General features: G+C 38.3%; 3 protein-coding genes and 1 pseudogene across 3 annotated transcripts; 1 reads left to right on the forward strand and 3 right to left on the reverse strand.

Moving 5' to 3' along the window:
* The first annotated feature begins 2687 nt into the window (after nt 1–2687).
* On the forward strand, nt 2688–3266 carry LOC147541269 (auxin-induced protein 15A-like). Its single transcript, XM_086634097.1, has one exon. It carries the CDS (start codon nt 2784–2786, stop codon nt 3075–3077), a length of 294 nt encoding a protein of 97 aa, XP_086490223.1. The 5' UTR covers nt 2688–2783; the 3' UTR covers nt 3078–3266.
* A 1754-nt stretch (nt 3267–5020) lies between these two features.
* On the reverse strand, nt 5021–5678 carry LOC147541270 (auxin-responsive protein SAUR22-like). The gene has a single exon (XM_086634096.1). The coding sequence runs from the start codon at nt 5621–5623 to the stop codon at nt 5318–5320; it is 306 nt and encodes a 101-aa protein (XP_086490222.1). The 5' UTR covers nt 5624–5678; the 3' UTR covers nt 5021–5317.
* A 1395-nt stretch (nt 5679–7073) lies between these two features.
* On the reverse strand, nt 7074–7879 carry LOC147541271 (auxin-responsive protein SAUR21-like). Its single transcript, XM_086634095.1, has one exon. It carries the CDS (start codon nt 7583–7585, stop codon nt 7280–7282), a length of 306 nt encoding a protein of 101 aa, XP_086490221.1. The 5' UTR covers nt 7586–7879; the 3' UTR covers nt 7074–7279.
* Nucleotides 7880–9839: 1960 nt separating this feature from the next.
* LOC147541272 (auxin-responsive protein SAUR21 pseudogene) lies at nt 9840–10535 on the reverse strand (annotated as a pseudogene).
* Between the last annotated feature and the right edge of the window lie 10063 nt (nt 10536–20598).

Here is a 20598-nt window from a genome sequence, read left to right on the forward strand (position 1 = left end):
AAATAAAGCCAGACAAATCTCGAATGATCATCAACGAATGTAACAAAATACCTGGAACCACCCTTGGAAGGTAACTTTGCCGGTCCCCAGACATCGGTGTGTACGTAGTCTAACACCTCTTTGCTCATGTGCTTGCTTGTAGAGAGCGTCACCCTGTGTGCCTTCCCGAACACACAATGCTCACAAAACTCCATGCAAGGCTTCTTCATGTCCTTCAACAAGCCTTTCCCGCACATCAAAGATAGACCCTTTTCCGACATATGCCCAAGGCGCATATGCCAAAGCCTCGTACAAGCCGTTGGATCCCTTCCATTGATTCCTACTGCTACATCTCCTGTAATTGTTGTCCCCAAAAGTTTGTATAAATTTCCGTAACGAGTACCTCTCATTACTACCAAAGAACCCTTAACTACTTTTATGGAGCCATTCTCTATAATTATCTTACAGCCGCTTCGCTCCAACACACCAAGGGAAATTAGATTTTTCCGCAAATCGGGTATGTGTCTTACGTCCGTCAATGTTCTCACCACTCCATCGTGCATCTTGATACGTATTGTTCCGAGTCCCAGAGTTTTACATATACTATCATCACCCAGTATAACTGTACCACCATCTATACTCCTATAGGTAGTAAACAACTCCCTATTTGGACACATATGGTGTGACGCCCCTGAATCAAGCATCCACTTATCGAAGATTTTCTCAGACACCTCTGTCACCGAGAAACATTCGTCCGCCTCTTCTGACACATATCCCGCCTCTTGCATCTCTTGTTTCTCCTTGTAGCCTTCGTTCTTTTGCTTCAACTTTCTCTTTGGACAAGCCGCTTTAAAGTGGCCAAGCTCACCACAACTAAAGCATGTTTTCTTGAAAGAGCCTCTAGATTTGGATCTAGATTTCCCGCCCTTTCCCTTTCCCCTTTCATTACTCCTCCCCCTCGTTACAAACAACCCTTGTGCTTGATCCTTGTCTACTCCACCCGACGCCATACTGCTAGTAGCAACCTTACGAAGGTCATCCGCTAATAGCGAATTTCTCGTCTCTTCCATGCTTAGACTATCACCAACAAGCATCAAAGTTTGAACAAGGTTCTCATAGGATTTAGGTAATGAAAGTAACAATATGAGAGCTTGGTCCTCATCCTCAACCTTAACATCAATATCCTTCAAATCTGAGATAATCCTGTCAAACCTATTCACATATTCCTGAATAGAAGAACCCTCTTCCATTCTACATGTGAATAATTTGGATTTTAAGTATACCCGATTCGTTAAAGTTTTCGTCATGAAACTGCTTTCTAGCTTTAACCACACACCCGCCGCCGTTGTTTCTTCGTCTACTAGGAACGCCACGTCCCTCTCAAGACACAACATAATGGTAGCCCGTGCTTCGAGATCTAACTCTTCCCAATCCTCATCTGACATATCTCCTGGTTTCTTTCCCGTCAACGTCTTGTGTAATTTCTGCGAGATTAACAGATTCTTCATCTGCATCCGCCAATAAGAAAAATCGTTTTTCCCATTGAACTTCTCTATCTCATATTTCCCTGCTTTGACCGTACCACTTCTCGATCCCATCTTCTCTTCGTTCAATCTCAACAAGGCTCTGGTACCAATTGTTATAACTAAAAGTCGCGGAAGCTATCGAACCTACCTAGAAATTGATCCGATTATGAAGATTAATCGAAAAGCTAAGTCAAAATCAAATATGCGAACAAAATTTAACGAGGTTCGGCTTTAAAGCCTACGTCCTCGGGCGAACAAGAAATCTTTATTGAAGGATAGATGAAGACGACTCACACAACCCGCAAGTTCGTCCCAAGATGGTACGTACCGTATAGAATTTAACCTTCTATACTAAATCTTCGACGACCGAGAAATTAAACACCGCTCAAAACTATGAACAAAAAATTTCTCTCTCACTTGCTCTCTCTCTTTAGCTCTCTCTAAAGAAGAGTTGTTGTTGCTTGTGTTGGTGTATGTTACAAAGACTCAAGACCCTTATTTATATTACAATATAAGCCGGTGCGGAACCAAATTTTGGAAACCAAAATTTAGAAACCATCCAATTTGGAAACCCAAATTGGAACCGCCTATGAGCATTCAAACCGCCATAATTTAAAAAACCAATTTGAAACCAAAATTGGAAACCTCCTTCACAAACCATCCATCACCCAAACCGCCTCTTACACTTTGTTTACTTTTACCAACCTAACATTTCGTAATCAAAAAGCGTCTCGGTACAGTAAAAGTGCATAGATGGATAATGAACTTTACATGGAATGAACACTATACAACCCTAGCTAGTATCACTAATCACTTGTCAAAAATTTGTGAAGAGTTTGCTTGGTACATAATGCTCAAAACCATATGTCTTGAATCCAAAAGACAAGTTAGTTATCTATCTAGATATTAAAAAGTAGTCCTTTTACTGTACAAACTTAGAATTCTCAAACAAAAGGAGACTAGTCCAAAGTTTGAAGGCAAATCCATGTGATTATGTACCAAACATGTTCCTCAACACTTCTCCCTAGCCTCCTCCATGAAACCCTCTTTACCACAAATCTATATGTTTGAAACGAAACATGAGAATTTCAAACTCTTATATACCTTCTTTTTATCTATCTACCTATATCTATTTTTATATATATATAGATGCTTGTTGTACTTAAATTTTCATATCCTCAACTAAGCCCCCTTTTGAGAAAAACATCTATTCAGCCCATTAAGTCTTTTCAAATCTCTTTTTAGCTTAATAACTAGTTGTCTTTGTTTCTTTGGAGCATGGGAATCCGAGTGCCCGGAATGGTTCATGCCAAGGGAATTCTTCAACGAGCTCTTTCTATTTCATCAACTTCTAATGTCCCTAAAGGTTGTCTTGCAGTTTACGTAGGTGAGACACAAGCTCAAAAGAAACGTTTTGTTGTACCGGTTTCATACTTGAACCATCCTTTGTTCCAAGATTTACTACGGAAGGCTGAGGAAGAGTTTGGGTTCAATCATCCAACGGGTGGTCTTTCAATTCCATGCAACGAAGAGATGTTCGTTGAAATTACTTCCCTTTTGAATCGTTTGTGAGGACGAAGAATCATAAAAAAAGAAATAAACAACAAAACTCAAACAAACACTAACTAGTCTCTTCATATATTTTGTATAGTACGGAAGAGAAACGATAAACTACATAATATATTGCATCTAACTGACATAGTCGTGGTGTAAGAAAACATTTGCTTGTTTAATGAAAATAGCTAGCTTACAGTTTTCACATGTTCTCTTCCATGTTCTACTTGACAATTTCATTTTAGTGAATGACCCGTAACGAAACTTAAGCAACAGATTGAAGTTAAATGGTGCAAGTGGTTGTTCAATCCAACCCTATGAAATGGAAAACCAGTTGAAACTGAACAATGTTTGATATAAAAACATCGAATCAAATCAAAATTTCATTAGAAGAAGAGCGAAGAGAATGAAATAAGCTTTCCAATTTTTGATTGGGGTTATAGTAAAGTTAACTCTACTATATATCCTTTCATTGTACAAAATCTGTGTGTCTATTTCCTTGTCCCTTACCCAACTCCTGAATAGATTGTGTCAAAGTTCCTAAGTTAATCTTCTCATGATGATTATCTTATCCACAAACAATTCAGATGAGAAGTGAATTGATGAGGTTGTATTCTTTACATAGAATTGTGAGACCGCTCATTGGATGATCGAATCCATATTCTTGTTTTGGAACGAACGAAAAGTAGGATACTTGAACCACAAACCTCTTCTTCTGGCTTTCTCTAACGTATACGGCAAAGTGACCTCTTGGGACATGGATTGTAGTCGGATCCAGTTGTTGTTTACTTACTATAAGAGATCCCAAGCTTAGGAACTTTTTCGTTTGAACAATCCTTGGCAAATGAAAACCCATTTATGGAAAAAACAATTGAAGTTGTTAAATGACCATAAAAGGTTGATAGAAGAAATAAAGCTTTAGAAATCGACTTGCTTTCGAGAGAAAGAACAAGTCTAATGTCCTTTTATATATGCATTATTATCAGTGGTAGGCCATTTTCACATTTGAATTCACATGACTTTGTGTTCTATGAATAGCTACAAAAGGTGACTGGTTCTGACGACATCTCTAGTAGCAACCGATGATTAATTCTTTTGCTACAAGATATAATGACGTACTGACTCTGTTTCAAAGTTATAGGACAGTAGTACAAGTTCGTCTGTGACTATGCGATTGTTAAATGTTAAAGGCAGGTCTGCCACTCTGGCTTGAGTTCTATAATCAACTCATTTTTTACATCATTAATACTCTCTTGTGCTATAAACCAATGAGTATCCATTTGTCTGAATTTATTTTTCTTAAGGTTTACAGCGATCTCTAACAAAGTAGTGACTGTCACAAAAGGACTTCTCATAGTTTTCGTTGGTCAAAGCAACTTCAGGAAAAGACGTGCATATCATTATAATAATTGAGAGTCATTCTTCACAAAAGAACTTTTCATCGTTTCTGTCACTAACTATAAAATCATTGGACTTCTATATCATTCAGTCACAAAGAAGCGTCTCTAAGTTGCGAAAAGTGAACCAAAATGTGTGATTAAACGTGATTGAACAAGCACCGCTAACATTGAGTAGATATTGTCGCTAACAGTTGTACTAATAAGCCTTGAGACAAGAACGTCGCTTAAAATGGCATAAAAAGTGTCGGTAAAGTGGCATACAACAGTGTCACTTAAAGTGGTATAAAAAGTGTCAGTAGAAGTGGTATAAAAAGTGTCACTTTGGTGACAAAAAAGTTAGTGTGACATAAGAGTGTCACAAAATGAGTTTGTGGAAGATTAACACAAAAAATGTCACCAAAAGTGACAAAAACAACATTGTTCTCAGTGACAAGAAAAGCGTGCGAAAAGTGACATAAAAATGTCAATAAAAGTGGCACCAAAAGCATCGTTAAAAGGTGGCAAAAAGCGTGGCTAAAAGTAACATAAAAGTCGCCGAAAGTTCTTACATTCCATTCAAAATGAGGAATAAAACAATTCATTAAGCTTTTAATAATGTCGTATCACAATCTTCTTGCTCCTTCCACTGACTTATCAGAAAAAGAAAAATAAGAAGAAAAAAATTTTGAATGTTCATGGAGTCGGGGAAACCCTGGAAGCAGGGCAAAAACTTGTTAATGGAGGGATGCAATCTCTCATCTTCCTCTATAGTTCCTTTGTTTTAGCAAATTCAGCACTCTGCCTCGTTGTTCTTTACGAACTCTTAATCAACTTGTGTTAGAGTTCATTGTTCAGTAGTCTTCTTCATGATTAACCCATTCATAAACAGTTTAATTGACAAGTGAGATTGATAAAGTCATCTTCGTTACACGGAATGGTGAGACCACCCATTGGATGATCAAATCCAAACTCTTCCTCTGCTTGAGTTAACAAGTGTTGGAACGAAGGATGGTTCAAGTAAGATATCGGAACCACAAACCTCTTCTTCTGGCTTTCTCCGACATATACGGCAAAGTGACCTTTTGGGACGTTGACTATAGCCGAACCCAGTTCATGTTTACCAAAAAAAGATAGTACTTTAAGAGATTTCTTTGTTGGAACAATTCTTGGCAAATGGAAACCCATTTTTAAGAAGAAAAACGAAAGATGTTTTCCAAAAGTCTTATAGAAGAAAGAAAGCTTTGACAGTTGAGATGAATGAAAGAGTCTCTTAGTTCTCCTTTTTATACACATTCTTATCAATGGGTAGGCCGTAGTTAAATGTGGTTTCACATGGGTTTGCTTTCCGTGGAACGGTATAGCAGATGACCCGTTCTCATAGCATATTCTGTCACAGATTGTGATATACTACAAGATACCATGGCTCTGTTTCAGAGCTACCGAACCACCAGACAAGCGTCACAATGACTAAGAGCCTAGATTGAAGTGGTGGTTGGAAAATGTTAAATTCATGTCTGCCTTATCTCCTTATATATATATATATATATATATTAATGAAAACAGAAGATAGTGAGATGGATTAGGAAATCAAAGACAAAAACATGTGATAACTTTAAGTACAAAGACTATATACAAATGCTTCTTAGCATATCCTTATCTTTTCTTAGACTCTTCGGTTCATCCATCTTGCTCTACCCAACTCTTTTGTTTGCTTTGTTAGACTGAAAGATGAAAGGAATGAGTATTCTTTTGCTTGTTTTCCAACGATCTCTAAGCCAAAGTGTATGATAATGTCCCAAGAGGCAATTCCACAGTTTATGTAGCAGAGACCCATTTCAAGAAGAGGTTTGTGATCCAATATACTATTTGAATTAGCCTTCATTTAATGATATTCTAAATCAAGTAGAGAAAGAGTTTGGTTTTGAGTGGTCTCACAATTCCGTGCAACGAAGGCACATTCTTTAATCTTGCTTCTCTTTAAGAAGCTAGTTATCATGGAAGAAAAATGAGAAAATCAAAATTTTCTCGAGTTTTGCTAACAAGAGTACTGAAAAAGTATTCCGTCTATATGTTTTACAAGATTCTTGACAAAATGTCATTTGAACGGTCCTGATCAAAGTCAAATTTTGAAAAGTTGTGATCAATTTTTGTCTTTTAGTGAGAAAAAGAGTCATTAAGTCACAAATTTTGTCAATGATCGATCTTGTACATGTAGCACTCCCGTTTACTTAGACAATAATCTCATAAATGAAAATAGTTTTACCAACATGTGTGGAAAACAAAAGGAAAGAAGTGACTCATGCTACATATACATATATATATATATATATATATATATATAGTGCGATAGTCCCACATCGCTTAGGAGAGTGTATGGGGCCTGTATAAGTGTATGCTCAAGCTTAGCAAGTATTGAGGGCTTTTAGGTTTGCTTACAGAGACTTTGGCAGGAACAAAACCCCTTACCCATGAACTTGAGTATGGGCCTCAAAAGGGAGACAATATCGATAACCGCTAAGGCTTAGGGAGAAAATTGAAGCCTATTTAACCCTAATCACATCTCGACCTATGATCCTTAGTCGGTATTGACGACATCTTTTTTTTTTTCTTTTTCAAATAAAAGAAATTAACATTGAATTTCAAAATATTGATATCTATTTTATGTTGTATTACAATCTTCTGAGTCCCTTTCAATGGTTTATCAGAAGAAAAAAACTTATGAATTATACACTAGTTTAGAAGATCATCTTGTTAGTCTATCTATTTGTGCTTTATACAACTCTTGAACAGGTTGCCTTCAAATTCTTGGGTTAGTCTTCATGATAATGATAATTGTCTCATTCACAAACAATTCAATTGAGAAGTTAGATTGACGAAGATGTCTTCATTACATGGAATCGTGAGACCGCCCATTGGATGATCGAATCCAAACTCTTCCTCAACTCGACTTAGTAGGTTCTGAAACAAAGGATGATTCAAGTAGGACACCGGAACTACAAACCTCTTCATCTCGCCCTCTCCAACATATACGGCAATGTGACCTTTTGGGACATCGGATATAGTCGAATCCGAATTATGTTTACGTAACAGAGATCGTAGTCTAAGAGATTGCTTTGTTTGAACAATCCTCGGCAAAAGAAAACCCATTTTTCAGAAAAAACAGTTGAAGTTGTTAGAGACTTGAAAAGGTTGATAGAGAAAAGGATGGGTTGAGAATGGAATTGAGTTTGGAGTGGAAGTATTGCTTCTATCTCCTTTTATATGCATTTTCATCAAGGTAGGCCCCTGTAACCCTGTTACATATTGTGAGTTCACATGGTTTTGCTTTCCATTAAGTTCTACAACAATTGACTAATTTTCGCAGCCTCTACCGTCACAAATGATGATGAAATGTTTCCCTACACATTGTTTATTGTGATTATCTCTAAGTTAGATAAAGTTGAAACTTATCTAACCACCTGTCTGGTCTGAAAAATCAGTTTGTTATGAATGGACATTGATTTTAGCTATATACATATCGATACTGTTTTCGTCTCTCTCTCTCTCTCTCTCTCTTATGGTAGGGATCATATGTCTAAAGAGGTGAAGAGGCCTTTGAATTACAGGAAGGAGTTGAGAGATGGATTAATTATGAAATGAAGAACAAAGCCATGTGATAACTTAATGTATATTGTCTTCTAGAGTACCAAAACAACAATGGTCCACAATATTTTTTCCACCTTTCATTTCCTGCTTAGTTTGGCCCTTCTTATGTAGAGGTTGTTATATATCTTCAATCATAGTAGGGCATACTAGGTTGTACACACCAACTGAGATCACTCAATAGTAAGAAGCAAACCAGCAAATTCATGTGAAGTATGTCCCTCAAGAGAAAGAAATAGACCCACCTTGAACAACCAAATGTGAACACCCTAAGGTTTTCTTTTCCATCTCCTATATATTCACATAGACATTGAACTATTTTGATATCAAAAACAATTTTTTCATACTTGCAATTCTTTCTTAGCTCATTGTTTCATAAGAACTTTTCTAGAATCTAGTACTTCTTGTTCTTGTTTTGTAATTTTTAAAGGATATAGGTATTCGCTTACCTTCAAAGATTCTTCGACGATCTTTTTCATGGAAAGGGTCGAATGACATCCCTAAAGGTCACTTAACAGTTTATGTTGGAGATAGTGAATCTAAGAAGAGGTTTTTCGTTCCAATATCGTACTTGAATCATCCTTCATTCCAAAACCTCTTAAGTCAAACTGAGGAAGAGTTTGGTTTTGATCATCCAACTGGTGGTCTTACGATTCCATGCAACGAAGACACATTCATTGATCTTACATTTCGTTTAAATTCCTCGTGACTTGGTAGTTATGCAAGAGAAAGAAACCTCTCCAATCTTGTAATTTCAAGTGTCATTAATCTAGTGTAAATATATACCATTTTTTTTGTAAGAAAGCATACAATTAAAGTTAATGTAAAAAGAAACAATAATTACATGGATACCTATCAATACTATTTTGATTACTCTCTTTGCATCTCTTTCCTGTCAGCCCCAAACTATATGTTATCTTTCACTTTTCAACCGAAATAAGTCTTTTGTCTTCGGGCGACAATCGGCGAGTCCATTACTATTGTTTTTCAGATGAAAACAACTCCTAAACCGAAATTTGAAGAAAAAACACATAGTATGAAAGAAAAATAAATTAGTTACAGTTTGTAAGATCTTATGTATATGAAAACAAGCATCCTCTTGCCCTCTCTAGTTTCGTTTTTTTTAACCACGCGAAACCATATTTCATTCATAAGTGATACAATTACAAATTTACATGGGTATAATTGTTACTCCTCTCGGCAAGCTACATGTGAGTTACATAAGTAAATTCTCAGAACTTCGAATGTAAAGTACCTCATGAAGTGAGAGAAATTGACTAGACACAGATGCAAAGATGAAAGATGAAAGGATCATAAAGATCAAAGATGAAAAGACCCAAAGGCCACCACAAAAACTAAAATTGTCCCAACCGAGAGAACCACCGCCCCATAACCGGGAAATCGCTGCCCCCACTGAAGAGTCGCCGCCACTCAAGCCACCACCATCTCTTGTTTTCATTGCCACCATCCCCACCAAACACAGCAAGACAAACCACCACCATCACTGTCGAACGAGCATATAACATCCACGATATTCAAATTCGTTCAACAATATCTCAAATTTCGAAAATGAAAAGAAATCATGTGTAGGCAAGAAACAAGGTGTCCAATATCCAAGAGAAGTAGCTACCCTAGTGTTACAACTATTTGAACTCTTTCAAACTTATGAACCATAATAATATCCAGATCATCTATGACTCTTGGTCGGTATGGACGATTTTGAGTTGTGAGATGTGTGAAATTGCAGAACTAGTCCTGGTGGGAGGAAATTTTACTCAAGTATAAGAAACATTGGATTTTAAAAAATTCAAATTCTATTTTATGTCGTATTACAATCTTCTGACTTATCTTAAAGATTTATCAGAAGAAAAAGCTAATGAAGTACACAGGGGTTTCGATATTTGACTCTATAATCAGGAGAAGAATAAAAAATGTTTATGAAAGAAAATCCTCCAAAAGATGCAGATTTTGTCAGTCTATCTACGTATGCGTACTCAACTCTTCAACAGGTTGCTTTCAAATGCTTAAGTTAGTCTTCTTAATGCGGATTCCTTCTTTCACATACAATTCATCAATTGCGAAGTTAGATTGACGAAGATGTCTTCGTTACATGGAATTGTGAGACCGCCCATTGGATGATCAAAACCAAACTCTTCCTCAGCTCGACTTAGTAGGTTCTGAAACAAAGGATGATTCAAGTAGGACACCGGAACAAAAAACCTCTTCATCTCGCTCTCTCCAACATATACGGCAATGTGACCTTTTGGGACATCGGATATAGTCGAATCCAATTTATATTTACCAAACAGAGGTCGTACTCTAAGAGATTGCTTTGTTTGAACGATCTTTGGCAAAAGAAAACCCATTTTTCAGAAGAACAATTGAAGCTGTTAGAGACTAGAAAAGGATGATATATATTATGGAGATGAGTTTGAGGAAAAGGGTTGCTTCCATATCCTTTTATATGCATTCTTATCAAAGGTAGGCCCCTGTTACATGTGAGTTTTGCCTTCCATTAAAGGCTACTAATGATTTTTAGTGACTGTTCCGAAGCTACCGAACACCATAAAATATTTGAGCCCTATACATCATTATTTTGATTATCTTTGAGTTGAAAGGAGCAACAAACAAGCATTTATATCGTTGAAAACATATATCTAACCTACCTGTCGGGTCGATCAACTCGCTCTCTCTCTCTCTCTCTCTCTCTCTCTCATTGTAGGGAATGCTATGAGGAAAGAGGTGATGAGGCATTTGAATTACAGGGAGGATGAGGACTTGAGATGGATTATGAAATGAAGAACAGAGACATGTGACAACTTAATGTGTATTGTCTTCAAAACACATAAACAACAATGGCACACAAACTATTTTCCACCTCTCTTTTCTTTCGTGTCCATAGACTGACCCTCATTATGTAGAGGTTGTTATGTATCTTCAATCATGGTAGGGCTACTTGTACACAGGTGAGTACAACTTTGATTACTCTGCTTGTTATCGTCTCCAAACTACTTGTTATTTTTTACTTTTAGATCGGATGTACGAGACCGTTCTTTTTTCTTTATTAACATGAGAAAAGTTGCGCCATGACAAAACACCTATACGAAAACATCACTGATGTGAAATCTAGTGAACCTAAATACTAGGCTAATTAGATCAAATTAAAACTCGCAAGTGTACGAACCGTATGTAAATATGGCAAGAATTACGAGGTCGATCCCACGAAGATTTGTTTGGAATTAAATCTAAACCTAAGATTAATTAATAAACTAGGAAAGTAGATAATTGATTTTTAGGATAATTTTAGAAACTAAGAATTAAAATTTAGAAAACAAAATAAAGTTGTAGTGAAAAACTATGAGTTGGTAAATCTAGGATATTGGAATTCACCACTAACAATTATATTCAAACGTAATATCTAATTCAAATTATTATCTCTCTTTTATAACTCAAAAATTGTTAGAACTCAATCTTCAATTTTCGGAAGATAAAACAATAAAGAATCTTTTTGTAATTAACTAAACCCATAACCCACTTCACTTAAAATATCATGCAATTAGGAGCCAAGTTGTTAGTTTCTTAGGCTAACCGAAGTACGGCTAATTCAAACATTAAAGCACATGAGAAGAGATAATAAAATAAATATGATACTAGATTTCAAATACTCTTGTTAGGGTTTCATCCTCTATCCTAGTGGAAGAGTTAGAAACCCATGGATATTAAATACATGGTTCAATTAATGATAAACAAGTAAAGGAAAAGAGAAGAAAGGAGAAGATAAAACCGGATTAATGTTGATGAAGCTCGTTCCTCTCGTCTTTCTCCAAAACTTGTCTTCGATATAGCCCTTGAATCTCCCAAATTCTTGCACCCAAAGAAGCTAATTTATCTCTAATGTTGCTCCTCTAAACTTGCTCTTTCACTAGTGTGTGGGGGTGTGTTTTTCAATTGTATGGGTTGAACCCTTTTATAGATTTTGGGCAAACTAATTAATTTGGAAACTTCCTAAGTAAATTGCCAAACCGACTTCACTCCTGTATGCATGGGATGGCGGTTTAAGCTTGCGGTTGTATTTGGAGGGAACTTCCCAAAATTGGAGTTGCTGTTCGGGAGAAAGTTAATGGGTGGACTTCCTAAGCTTGGCGGTTTAAACGAATTAGAAGGCGGTCTTGGGAATGCATGGTTGTTTTGATGGATTTAAGAATTTGTTGCTGATTGTCACGGTGACGTCATGATGACGTCACCATTACCATAATTCCCATTCACGTGGGCTGTGGGCAGAATGTATTTCCTGTTTCTCACAATTCAATCCCTTAGAATCCAGAATGACCCCCTGGAAAATGCCAAACTGCAGAACACACCCTTAACAAACCATTTTCTTCACCAACTTCACTCTTTATAGTTACCAATCCATACATCTATCTCAATATCCTTAGGAACTTCTTGTATTAGTAACTTCTTTATCTTTTTGGGAGCTTCCTACAAAACCATGTAATTTAATTAACTCCATCAAAATTAACATGTAAAGACTATAAAATAAAGCCCAAAAATGGAGTACTTTACGTACTCATCAATCACCTCTATACGAAAATAAAAGAACAAGCATTCTATTACTTGGGCATTTTCATTTGGGTTTCACGACGTATTAACATTCTTACAAGCAATATTATCCCTAGAACACATCAATAGATTTACCCAAATAGGATCTAGTTAGAGTAAAATTTTGAAGTAACCTCTTTTACCATCTATTGGGGATTAACATCCATGATATTTGAGATCCTACAATGTCCCAAGAAATCTCTTGTAGGCATGAAACAAGGTGTCCAGTGTCCAATGGAGGAAGCTAGCCTAATTTTACCACAATGTGAACTCTTTCAAACTTATGAGCCATAACCATATTCTGGTCTAAGATTTTTGGTCGGTATGGGCGATTTTGTATCTTCCTTGATTAGTTCGTCTATTAGCACCGTCGTGACATAGTAAAAGTACGAAAAGAACAACAAAGAAAACCTAGTGATGTTGGAAACTGTAGGACTAGTTATCGATGGGAGGAAATGTTACTCAACTATATGAAAAATTGGATTATAAAATTTGAATTCTATCTTCTTTATGTTGTATTACAATCTTCTGACTATGAATTATCAGAAGAAAAAAAACTATGAATTACACATCTTAACTCTAAAAACAGGAAAAGTAAATAAGTGTTTATGAACATAAACTACTTCAGTAGGTGCATATCTTGTCAATCTATCTACTTGTGCCTTATACAACTCTTGAACAGATTGCCTTCAAAATTTTGGGTTAGTCTTCATGATAATGATGAATGTCTCATTCACAAACAATTCATCAATTGAGAAGTTAGATTCACGAAGATGTCTTCGTTACATGGAATCGTGAGACCACCCATTGGATGATCAAAACCAAACTCTTCCTCAGCTCGACTTAGTAGATCCTGAAACAAAGGATGATTCAAGTAGGACACCGGAACTACAAACCTCTTCATCTCGCTCTCTCCAACATATACGGCAATGTGACCTTTTGGAACATCGGTTGTAGTCGATTCTAGTTTATGTTTACCAAACAAAGATCGTACTCTGTCAGATTGCTTTGTTTGAACGATCCTTGGCAAAAGAAAACCCATTTCGGAAGAACAATTGAAATTTATTAGAGACTAGGAAAGGTTGATAGAGAAAAGGAAGGTTTGACAATGGAGATGAGTTTGGAGTCTAAGTGTGGCTTCTATATCCTTTTATATGCATTTTCAATTGTAGGCCCCCTGGTACATGTGAGTTCACATGGTTTTGCCTTCCATGACATTCTACAAGACACGACTGGTTTTCGCAGCCTCTCCAGTTGTGACAGACAAGTATTCATACTGACGAAAGCTTAAATTGATTTCAGCAGATAGAATTCTCAATTCTCTTTCTTTCTGTCATGGTAGGGAATGTTATGTCGAAAGAGGCGAAGGCGCATTTGAATTACAGAAAGCAGAGAGGACTCGAAATGAAAAACAAAGGCATGTGATAACTTAATGTATATTGTCTCACAAGTTGACCACAGATGAGTACAACTATAGAGATGAGTAAGCAAGCAAACTAGCAAAGCCATGTGAAGTATGTTCCTCGAGAGAGAGAGGGAGAGAAACCCACCTTCAACAGACAAATGTTTCTTCACCACAAATCCTTACAATTTTACTCTTCATCTCCTATATATACACATACACATTGAACTACTTTCATATCCAAAACAAAGTTCTCATTACCTACATGTAAGAGGCGGTTTCCAAATTGGATTTAAGAGGCAGTTTCTAAAACTCTTGAAGAGGCGGTTTATTGGCACCATATAGGTGGTTTCTAAATTTTGGCACCAAAGTAATTTAGAAACCAAAGTTCCTTTTTTATGGGGTTTGATATCTATATAAATAGGGGTCTTGAGTCTTTGTAAAACACACCAACACAAGCAACAACAACTCTTCTTTAGAGAGAGCTAGAGAGAGAGCAAGTAAGAGAGATTTTTTGTTCATAGTTTTGAGCGGTGTTAAATTTCTCGGTCGTCGAAGATTTAGTATAGAAGGTTAATTCTATACGGTACCATCTTGGGACGAACTTGCGGGTTGTGTTAGTCGTCTTCATCTATCCTTCAATAAAGATTTCTTGTTCGCCCGAGGACGTAGGCTTTAAAGCCGAACCTCGTTAAATTCTGTTCGCATATTTGATTTTGACTTAGCTTTTCGATTAATCTTCATAATCGGATCAATTTCTAGGATAGGTTCGATAGCTTCCGCGACTTTTAGTTCTAACAATTGGTACCAGAGCCTTGTTGAGATTGAACGAAGAGAAGATGGGATCGAGAAGTGGTACGGTCAAAGCAGGGAAATATGAGATAGAGAAGTTCAATGGGAAAAACGATTTTTCTTATTGGCGGATGCAGATGAAGAATCTGTTAATCTCGCAGAAATTACACAAGACGTTGACGGGAAAGAAACCAGGAGATATGTCAGATGAGGATTGGGAGGAGTTAGATCTCGAAGCACGGGCTACCATTATGTTGTGTCTTGAGAGGGACGTGGCGTTCCTAGTAGACGAAGAAACAACGGCGGCGGGTGTGTGGTTAAAATTAGAAAGCAGTTTCATGACGAAAACTTTAACGAATCGGGTCTACTTAAAATCCAAATTATTCACATGTAGAATGGAAGAGGGTTCTTCTATTCAGGAATATGTGAATAGGTTTGACAGGATTATCTCAGATTTGAAGGATATTGATGTTAAGGTTGAGGATGAGGACCAAGCCCTCATATTGTTACTTTCATTACCTAAATCCTATGAGAACCTTGTTCAAACTTTGATGCTTGTTGGTGATAGTCTAACCATGGAAGAGACGAGAAATTCGCTATTAGCGGATGACCTTCGTAAGGTTGCTACTAGCAGTATGGCGTCGGGTGGAGTAGACAAGGATCAAGCACAAGGGTTGTTTGTAACGAGGGGGAGGAGTAATGAAAGGGGAAAGGGAAAGGGCGGGAAATCTAGATCCAAATCTAGAGGCTCTTTCAAGAAAACGTGCTTTAGTTGTGGTGAGCTTGGCCACTTTAAAGCGGCTTGTCCAAAGAGAAAGTTGAAGCAAAAGAACGAAGGCTACAAGGAGAAACAAGAGATGCAAGAGGCGGGATATGTGTCAGAAGAGGCGGACGAATGTTTCTCGGTGACAGAGGTGTCTGAGAAGATCTTCGATAAGTGGATGCTTGATTCAGGGGCGTCACACCATATGTGTCCAAATAGGGAGATGTTTACTACCTATAGGAGTATAGATGGTGGTACAGTTATACTGGGTGATGATAGTATATGTAAAACTGTGGGACTCGGAACAATACGGATCAAGATGCACGATGGAGTGGTGAGAACATTGACGGACGTAAAACACATACCCGATTTGCGGAAAAATCTAATTTCCCTTGGTGTGTTGGAGCGGAACGGCTGTAAGATAATTATAGAGAATGGCTCCATAAAAGTCGTTAAGGGTTCTTTGGTGGAAATGAGAGGTACTCGTTACGGTAATTTATACAAACTTTTGGGGACAACAATTACGGGAGATGTAGCAGTAGGAATCAGTGGAAGGGATCCAACGGCTAGTACGAGGCTTTGGCATATGCGCCTTGGGCATATGTCAGAAAAGGGTCTATCTTTGATGTGCGGGAAAGGCTTGTTGAAGGACATGAAGAAGCCTTGCATGGAGTTTTGTGAGCATTGTGTGTTCGGGAAGGCACACAGGGTGACGTTCTCTACAAGCAAGCACAGGAGCAAAGAGGTATTAGACTACGTACACACCGATGTCTGGGGACCGGCAAAGTTACCTTCCAAGGGTGGTTCCAGGTATTTTGTTACATTCGTTGATGATCATTCGAGATTTGTCTGGCTTTATTTTCTGAAGCATAAGAATGAGGTATTCAACACATTCCTGGTGTGGAAAGCAATGGTTGAAAACAAAACTGGTCGAAAGCTGAAGACGTTAAGGTCGGATAATGGGACCGAGTACACGGATGGGGCATTCAAGGAGTTTTGTAATCAGGAAGGCATTGTGAGGCACTGGACAGTAGTAAACACACCTCAGCAGAATGGAGTCGCAGAGAGATTGAACCGTACACTACTTGAGAAGGCTAGATGTATGCGCTCCAATTCGGGACTAGGCGTAGAATGGTGGGCAGAATCTGTTGCGACAGCTTGTTATATTGTGAACAGGTCTCCACATTCTTCTTTAGATGGCGGCATACCTTACGAGGTGTGGTCAGGTGAACATGCAGATTACGGGAGACTTAAGGTTTTCGGTTGTACGGCCTATTACCATGTTAAAGGTAACAAACTTGACAATAGAGCAAAGAAGGCAATTTTCTTAGGATATGCTACAGGAGTCAAGGGTTATCGGCTATGGTGTACGGAAGACAAGAAGTTTGTAATCAGCAGAGATGTGGTGTTTGATGAGTCGTCTATTGTAGCTATGGCGAAAGCTACGGTGCCTAGTTGTGGTGATGTTGGGTCTACTAAAGCTCAAGTAGTGGAAGTAGAAGCCGAAGACCAACGGGTTTCTAGGAATCATGATCAGGTGGAGCATCAGGATAATACTCAGGATGAGAAAATTGATGAACCCGATCATGAGGAGGTTCAAGGGGAAGGTACACAAGTTTTACAACAACAACAGCAGGATGTTTCGGTACACACTAGGCCGAAACGGTTATATAAGCCGGTACAGAGGTTAGGGTCAGACAAACCTCTTAGGCATTATGGGCAGGCAAATCTTGTTGAATATGCACTCTCGGTGGAAGACGACGAGCCGGTCACCTTCAAACAAGCTATTACCGCGGAGGATAGAGAGAGTTGGTTGGTTGCTATGCAAGAAGAGATGGAGTCTCTTCACAAGAACAAGACATGGGAGGTTGTCCCATTGCCCGAAGGTAAGTCTGTTATTGGTTGTAAATGGGTGTACAAGAAGAAAGAAGATTCTTCTGAAATCAAGGGTACAAGGTATAAGGCAAGACTAGTGGCCAAGGGTTATGCACAGAAAGAAGGGGTCGACTATAATGAGATTTTCTCACCGGTCGTGAAACATACTTCTATTCGGGTGCTATTGAGTATTGTTGCTCATAGGGATCTTGAGCTGGAACAACTCGATGTTAAAACCGCCTTCTTGCACGGTGATTTGGAAGAAGAAATTTATATGGCTCAACCTGAGGGATACAAGGTTGAGGGAAAAGAAAATCAAGTATGTCGTTTGAAGAAATCTCTTTACGGATTAAAACAATCCCCTCGCCAATGGTACAAACGATTTGATTTTTTCATGCTAAAGCATGGTTTTCGCAGAAGTGACTATGATTGTTGTGTATACATCAAGAAGCTTCGCGAAGGTGACTTTATTTATCTCCTTTTGTATGTGGATGACATGCTTATTGCTTCTCGAAGCATGGTGGAGATAAATAAGTTGAAATCTCAACTCAGTCAAGAGTTTGAGATGAAAGACATGGGCGCTGCAAAGAAGATACTGGGAATGGAGATTAAGAGAGAGCGGTCAAGTAAGAAACTGTACTTGAATCAGAAAGGTTACATCGAACGAGTAGTTTCTCGGTTCGGGATGCAGAATGCGAAGGCGGTGTCAACACCTTTGGCACCACACTTCAGGCTCTCGGGAAAACAATCTCCCACTACTACGGTGGAGAAGGATCATATGGATCGTATACCGTATGCTAGTGCAGTTGGCAGTTTGATGTACGCTATGGTGTGTACTCGTCCAGATATTTCACAGGCGGTCAGTGTGGTTAGCAGGTTTATGGCAAATCCGGGGAAGACACATTGGGAAGCTGTGAAGTGGGTCTTGAAGAACTTGAAGGGTACTGTTGATACGGGTTTGTGCTTTGGTGGATACACATGTCAGGTAAGCGGTTATGTTGACTCAGATTATGCTGGCGATCTAGATAGAAGACGATCTACTACTGGTTATGTATTTAAGGTACATGGTTCTCCAGTTAGTTGGCGATCGATGTTACAATCTACAGTTGCGTTATCTACTACGGAGGCCGAGTATATGGCTATGGCCGAGGGTGTGAAGGAAGCATTGTGGTTGTGGGGTCTTCTGGATGATCTAGGGATTAAGCAGGAGTGCGTGGATGTATGGTGTGATAGTCAAAGTGCAATCCACTTGGCGAAGAATCAGGTTCATCATGCTCGCACTAAGCATATCGATGTCAGGTATCACTTTGTACGAGATGTCATAGAGGAAGGTGATGTTTCTCTCATGAAGGTACACACAGATGAGAATCCCGCGGATATGTTGACTAAAGTGGTGACGTGTAGCAAGTTTCAGCGTTGTCTGGAATTGCTACAAATCGGCTCGTGTTAAGTTGCCCGAAAGGGCGTAATGGCGACAAGGTTTTCTTTATGTGAAGGGTTGGTAGAACTACGGTAGGCTTGATCCTGTAAAAGGGTACGTAGGCAACCATGGTCATATGGTGCAGTCGGATGAAAGTTACAAGAAGTCGATATATCTTACAAGGAGTATCCTGGTGTTCGTCCAAAATTTGAAGGGTATCAAATTGTGTACGAGGTGGAGAATTGTAAGAGGCGGTTTCCAAATTGGATTTAAGAGGCAGTTTCTAAAACTCTTGAAGAGGCGGTTTATTGGCACCATATAGGTGGTTTCTAAATTTTGGCACCAAAGTAATTTAGAAACCAAAGTTCCTTTTTTATGGGGTTTGATATCTATATAAATAGGGGTCTTGAGTCTTTGTAAAACACACCAACACAAGCAACAACAACTCTTCTTTAGAGAGAGCTAGAGAGAGAGCAAGTAAGAGAGATTTTTTGTTCATAGTTTTGAGCGGTGTTAAATTTCTCGGTCGTCGAAGATTTAGTATAGAAGGTTAATTCTATACGGTACCATCTTGGGACGAACTTGCGGGTTGTGTTAGTCGTCTTCATCTATCCTTCAATAAAGATTTCTTGTTCGCCCGAGGACGTAGGCTTTAAAGCCGAACCTCGTTAAATTCTGTTCGCATATTTGATTTTGACTTAGCTTTTCGATTAATCTTCATAATCGGATCAATTTCTAGGATAGGTTCGATAGCTTCCGCGACTTTTAGTTCTAACACTACATTTCTCTCTTAGTACTTAGCTCGTTGTTTTAAGAACTTCTCAAAGATCTATGTTAGAACTGAAAGTCGCGGAAGCTATCGAACCTATCCTAGAAATTGATCCGATTATGAAGATTAATCGAAAAGCTAAGTCAAAATCAAATATGCGAACAGAATTTAACGAGGTTCGGCTTGGAAGCCTACGTCCTCTGGCGAACAAGAAATCTTTATTGAAGGATAGATGAAGACGACTCACACAACCCGCAAGTTCGTCCCAAGATGGTACCGTATAGTAATAACCTTCTATACTAAATCTTCGACGACCGAGAAATTTAACACCGCTCAAAACTATGAACAAAAAATTTCTCTCTCACTTGCTCTCTCTCTAGCTCTCTCTAAAGAAGAGTTGTTGTTGCTTGTGTTGATGTGTTTGAAGCACTCTAAGACCCCCTATTTATATAATAATATAAGCCGAGAATTTAGTAACCAATTTGAAAACCGACTCCAAAATTGAAACCGCCACAAGCATCTAAACTGCCAATTGCCAAAACCAATTTGCCATCTAAACCGCCTATACCTTTTGGAAACTGCCCATCTAAACCGCCTATACCATCTTTTGGAAACTGTCTCTTACAATTCTCCACCTCGTACACAATTTGATATACTTCAAATTTTGGACGAACACCAGGATACTCCTTGTAAGATATATCTTCTTCTTGTAACTTCATCCGACTGCGCCATATGACCATGGCTGCCTACGTACCCTTTTACAGGATCAAGCCTACCGTAGTTCTACCAACCCTTCACATAAAGAAAACCTTGTCGCCGTTATGCCCTTTCGGGCAACTTAACACGAGCCGATTTGTAGCAATTTCAGGCAATGCTGAAACTTGCTACATGTCACCAC

This window comes from Eschscholzia californica, unplaced genomic scaffold, assembly GCF_041429995.1.
Source record: "Eschscholzia californica isolate CP2 unplaced genomic scaffold, dmEscCali1.0.p SCAF_4, whole genome shotgun sequence".
Lineage (NCBI taxonomy): Eukaryota > Viridiplantae > Streptophyta > Magnoliopsida > Ranunculales > Papaveraceae > Eschscholzia > Eschscholzia californica.

What these genes read in the sequence shown, in the direction of transcription:
- LOC147541270 (XM_086634096.1), bottom strand. Translation starts at nt 5,623, where the DNA reads ATGGGTTTCCATTTGCCAAGAATTGTTCCAACAAAGAAATCTCTTAAA.
- LOC147541269 (XM_086634097.1), top strand. Translation starts at nt 2,784, where the DNA reads ATGGGAATCCGAGTGCCCGGAATGGTTCATGCCAAGGGAATTCTTCAA.
- LOC147541271 (XM_086634095.1), bottom strand. Translation starts at nt 7,585, where the DNA reads ATGGGTTTTCTTTTGCCGAGGATTGTTCAAACAAAGCAATCTCTTAGA.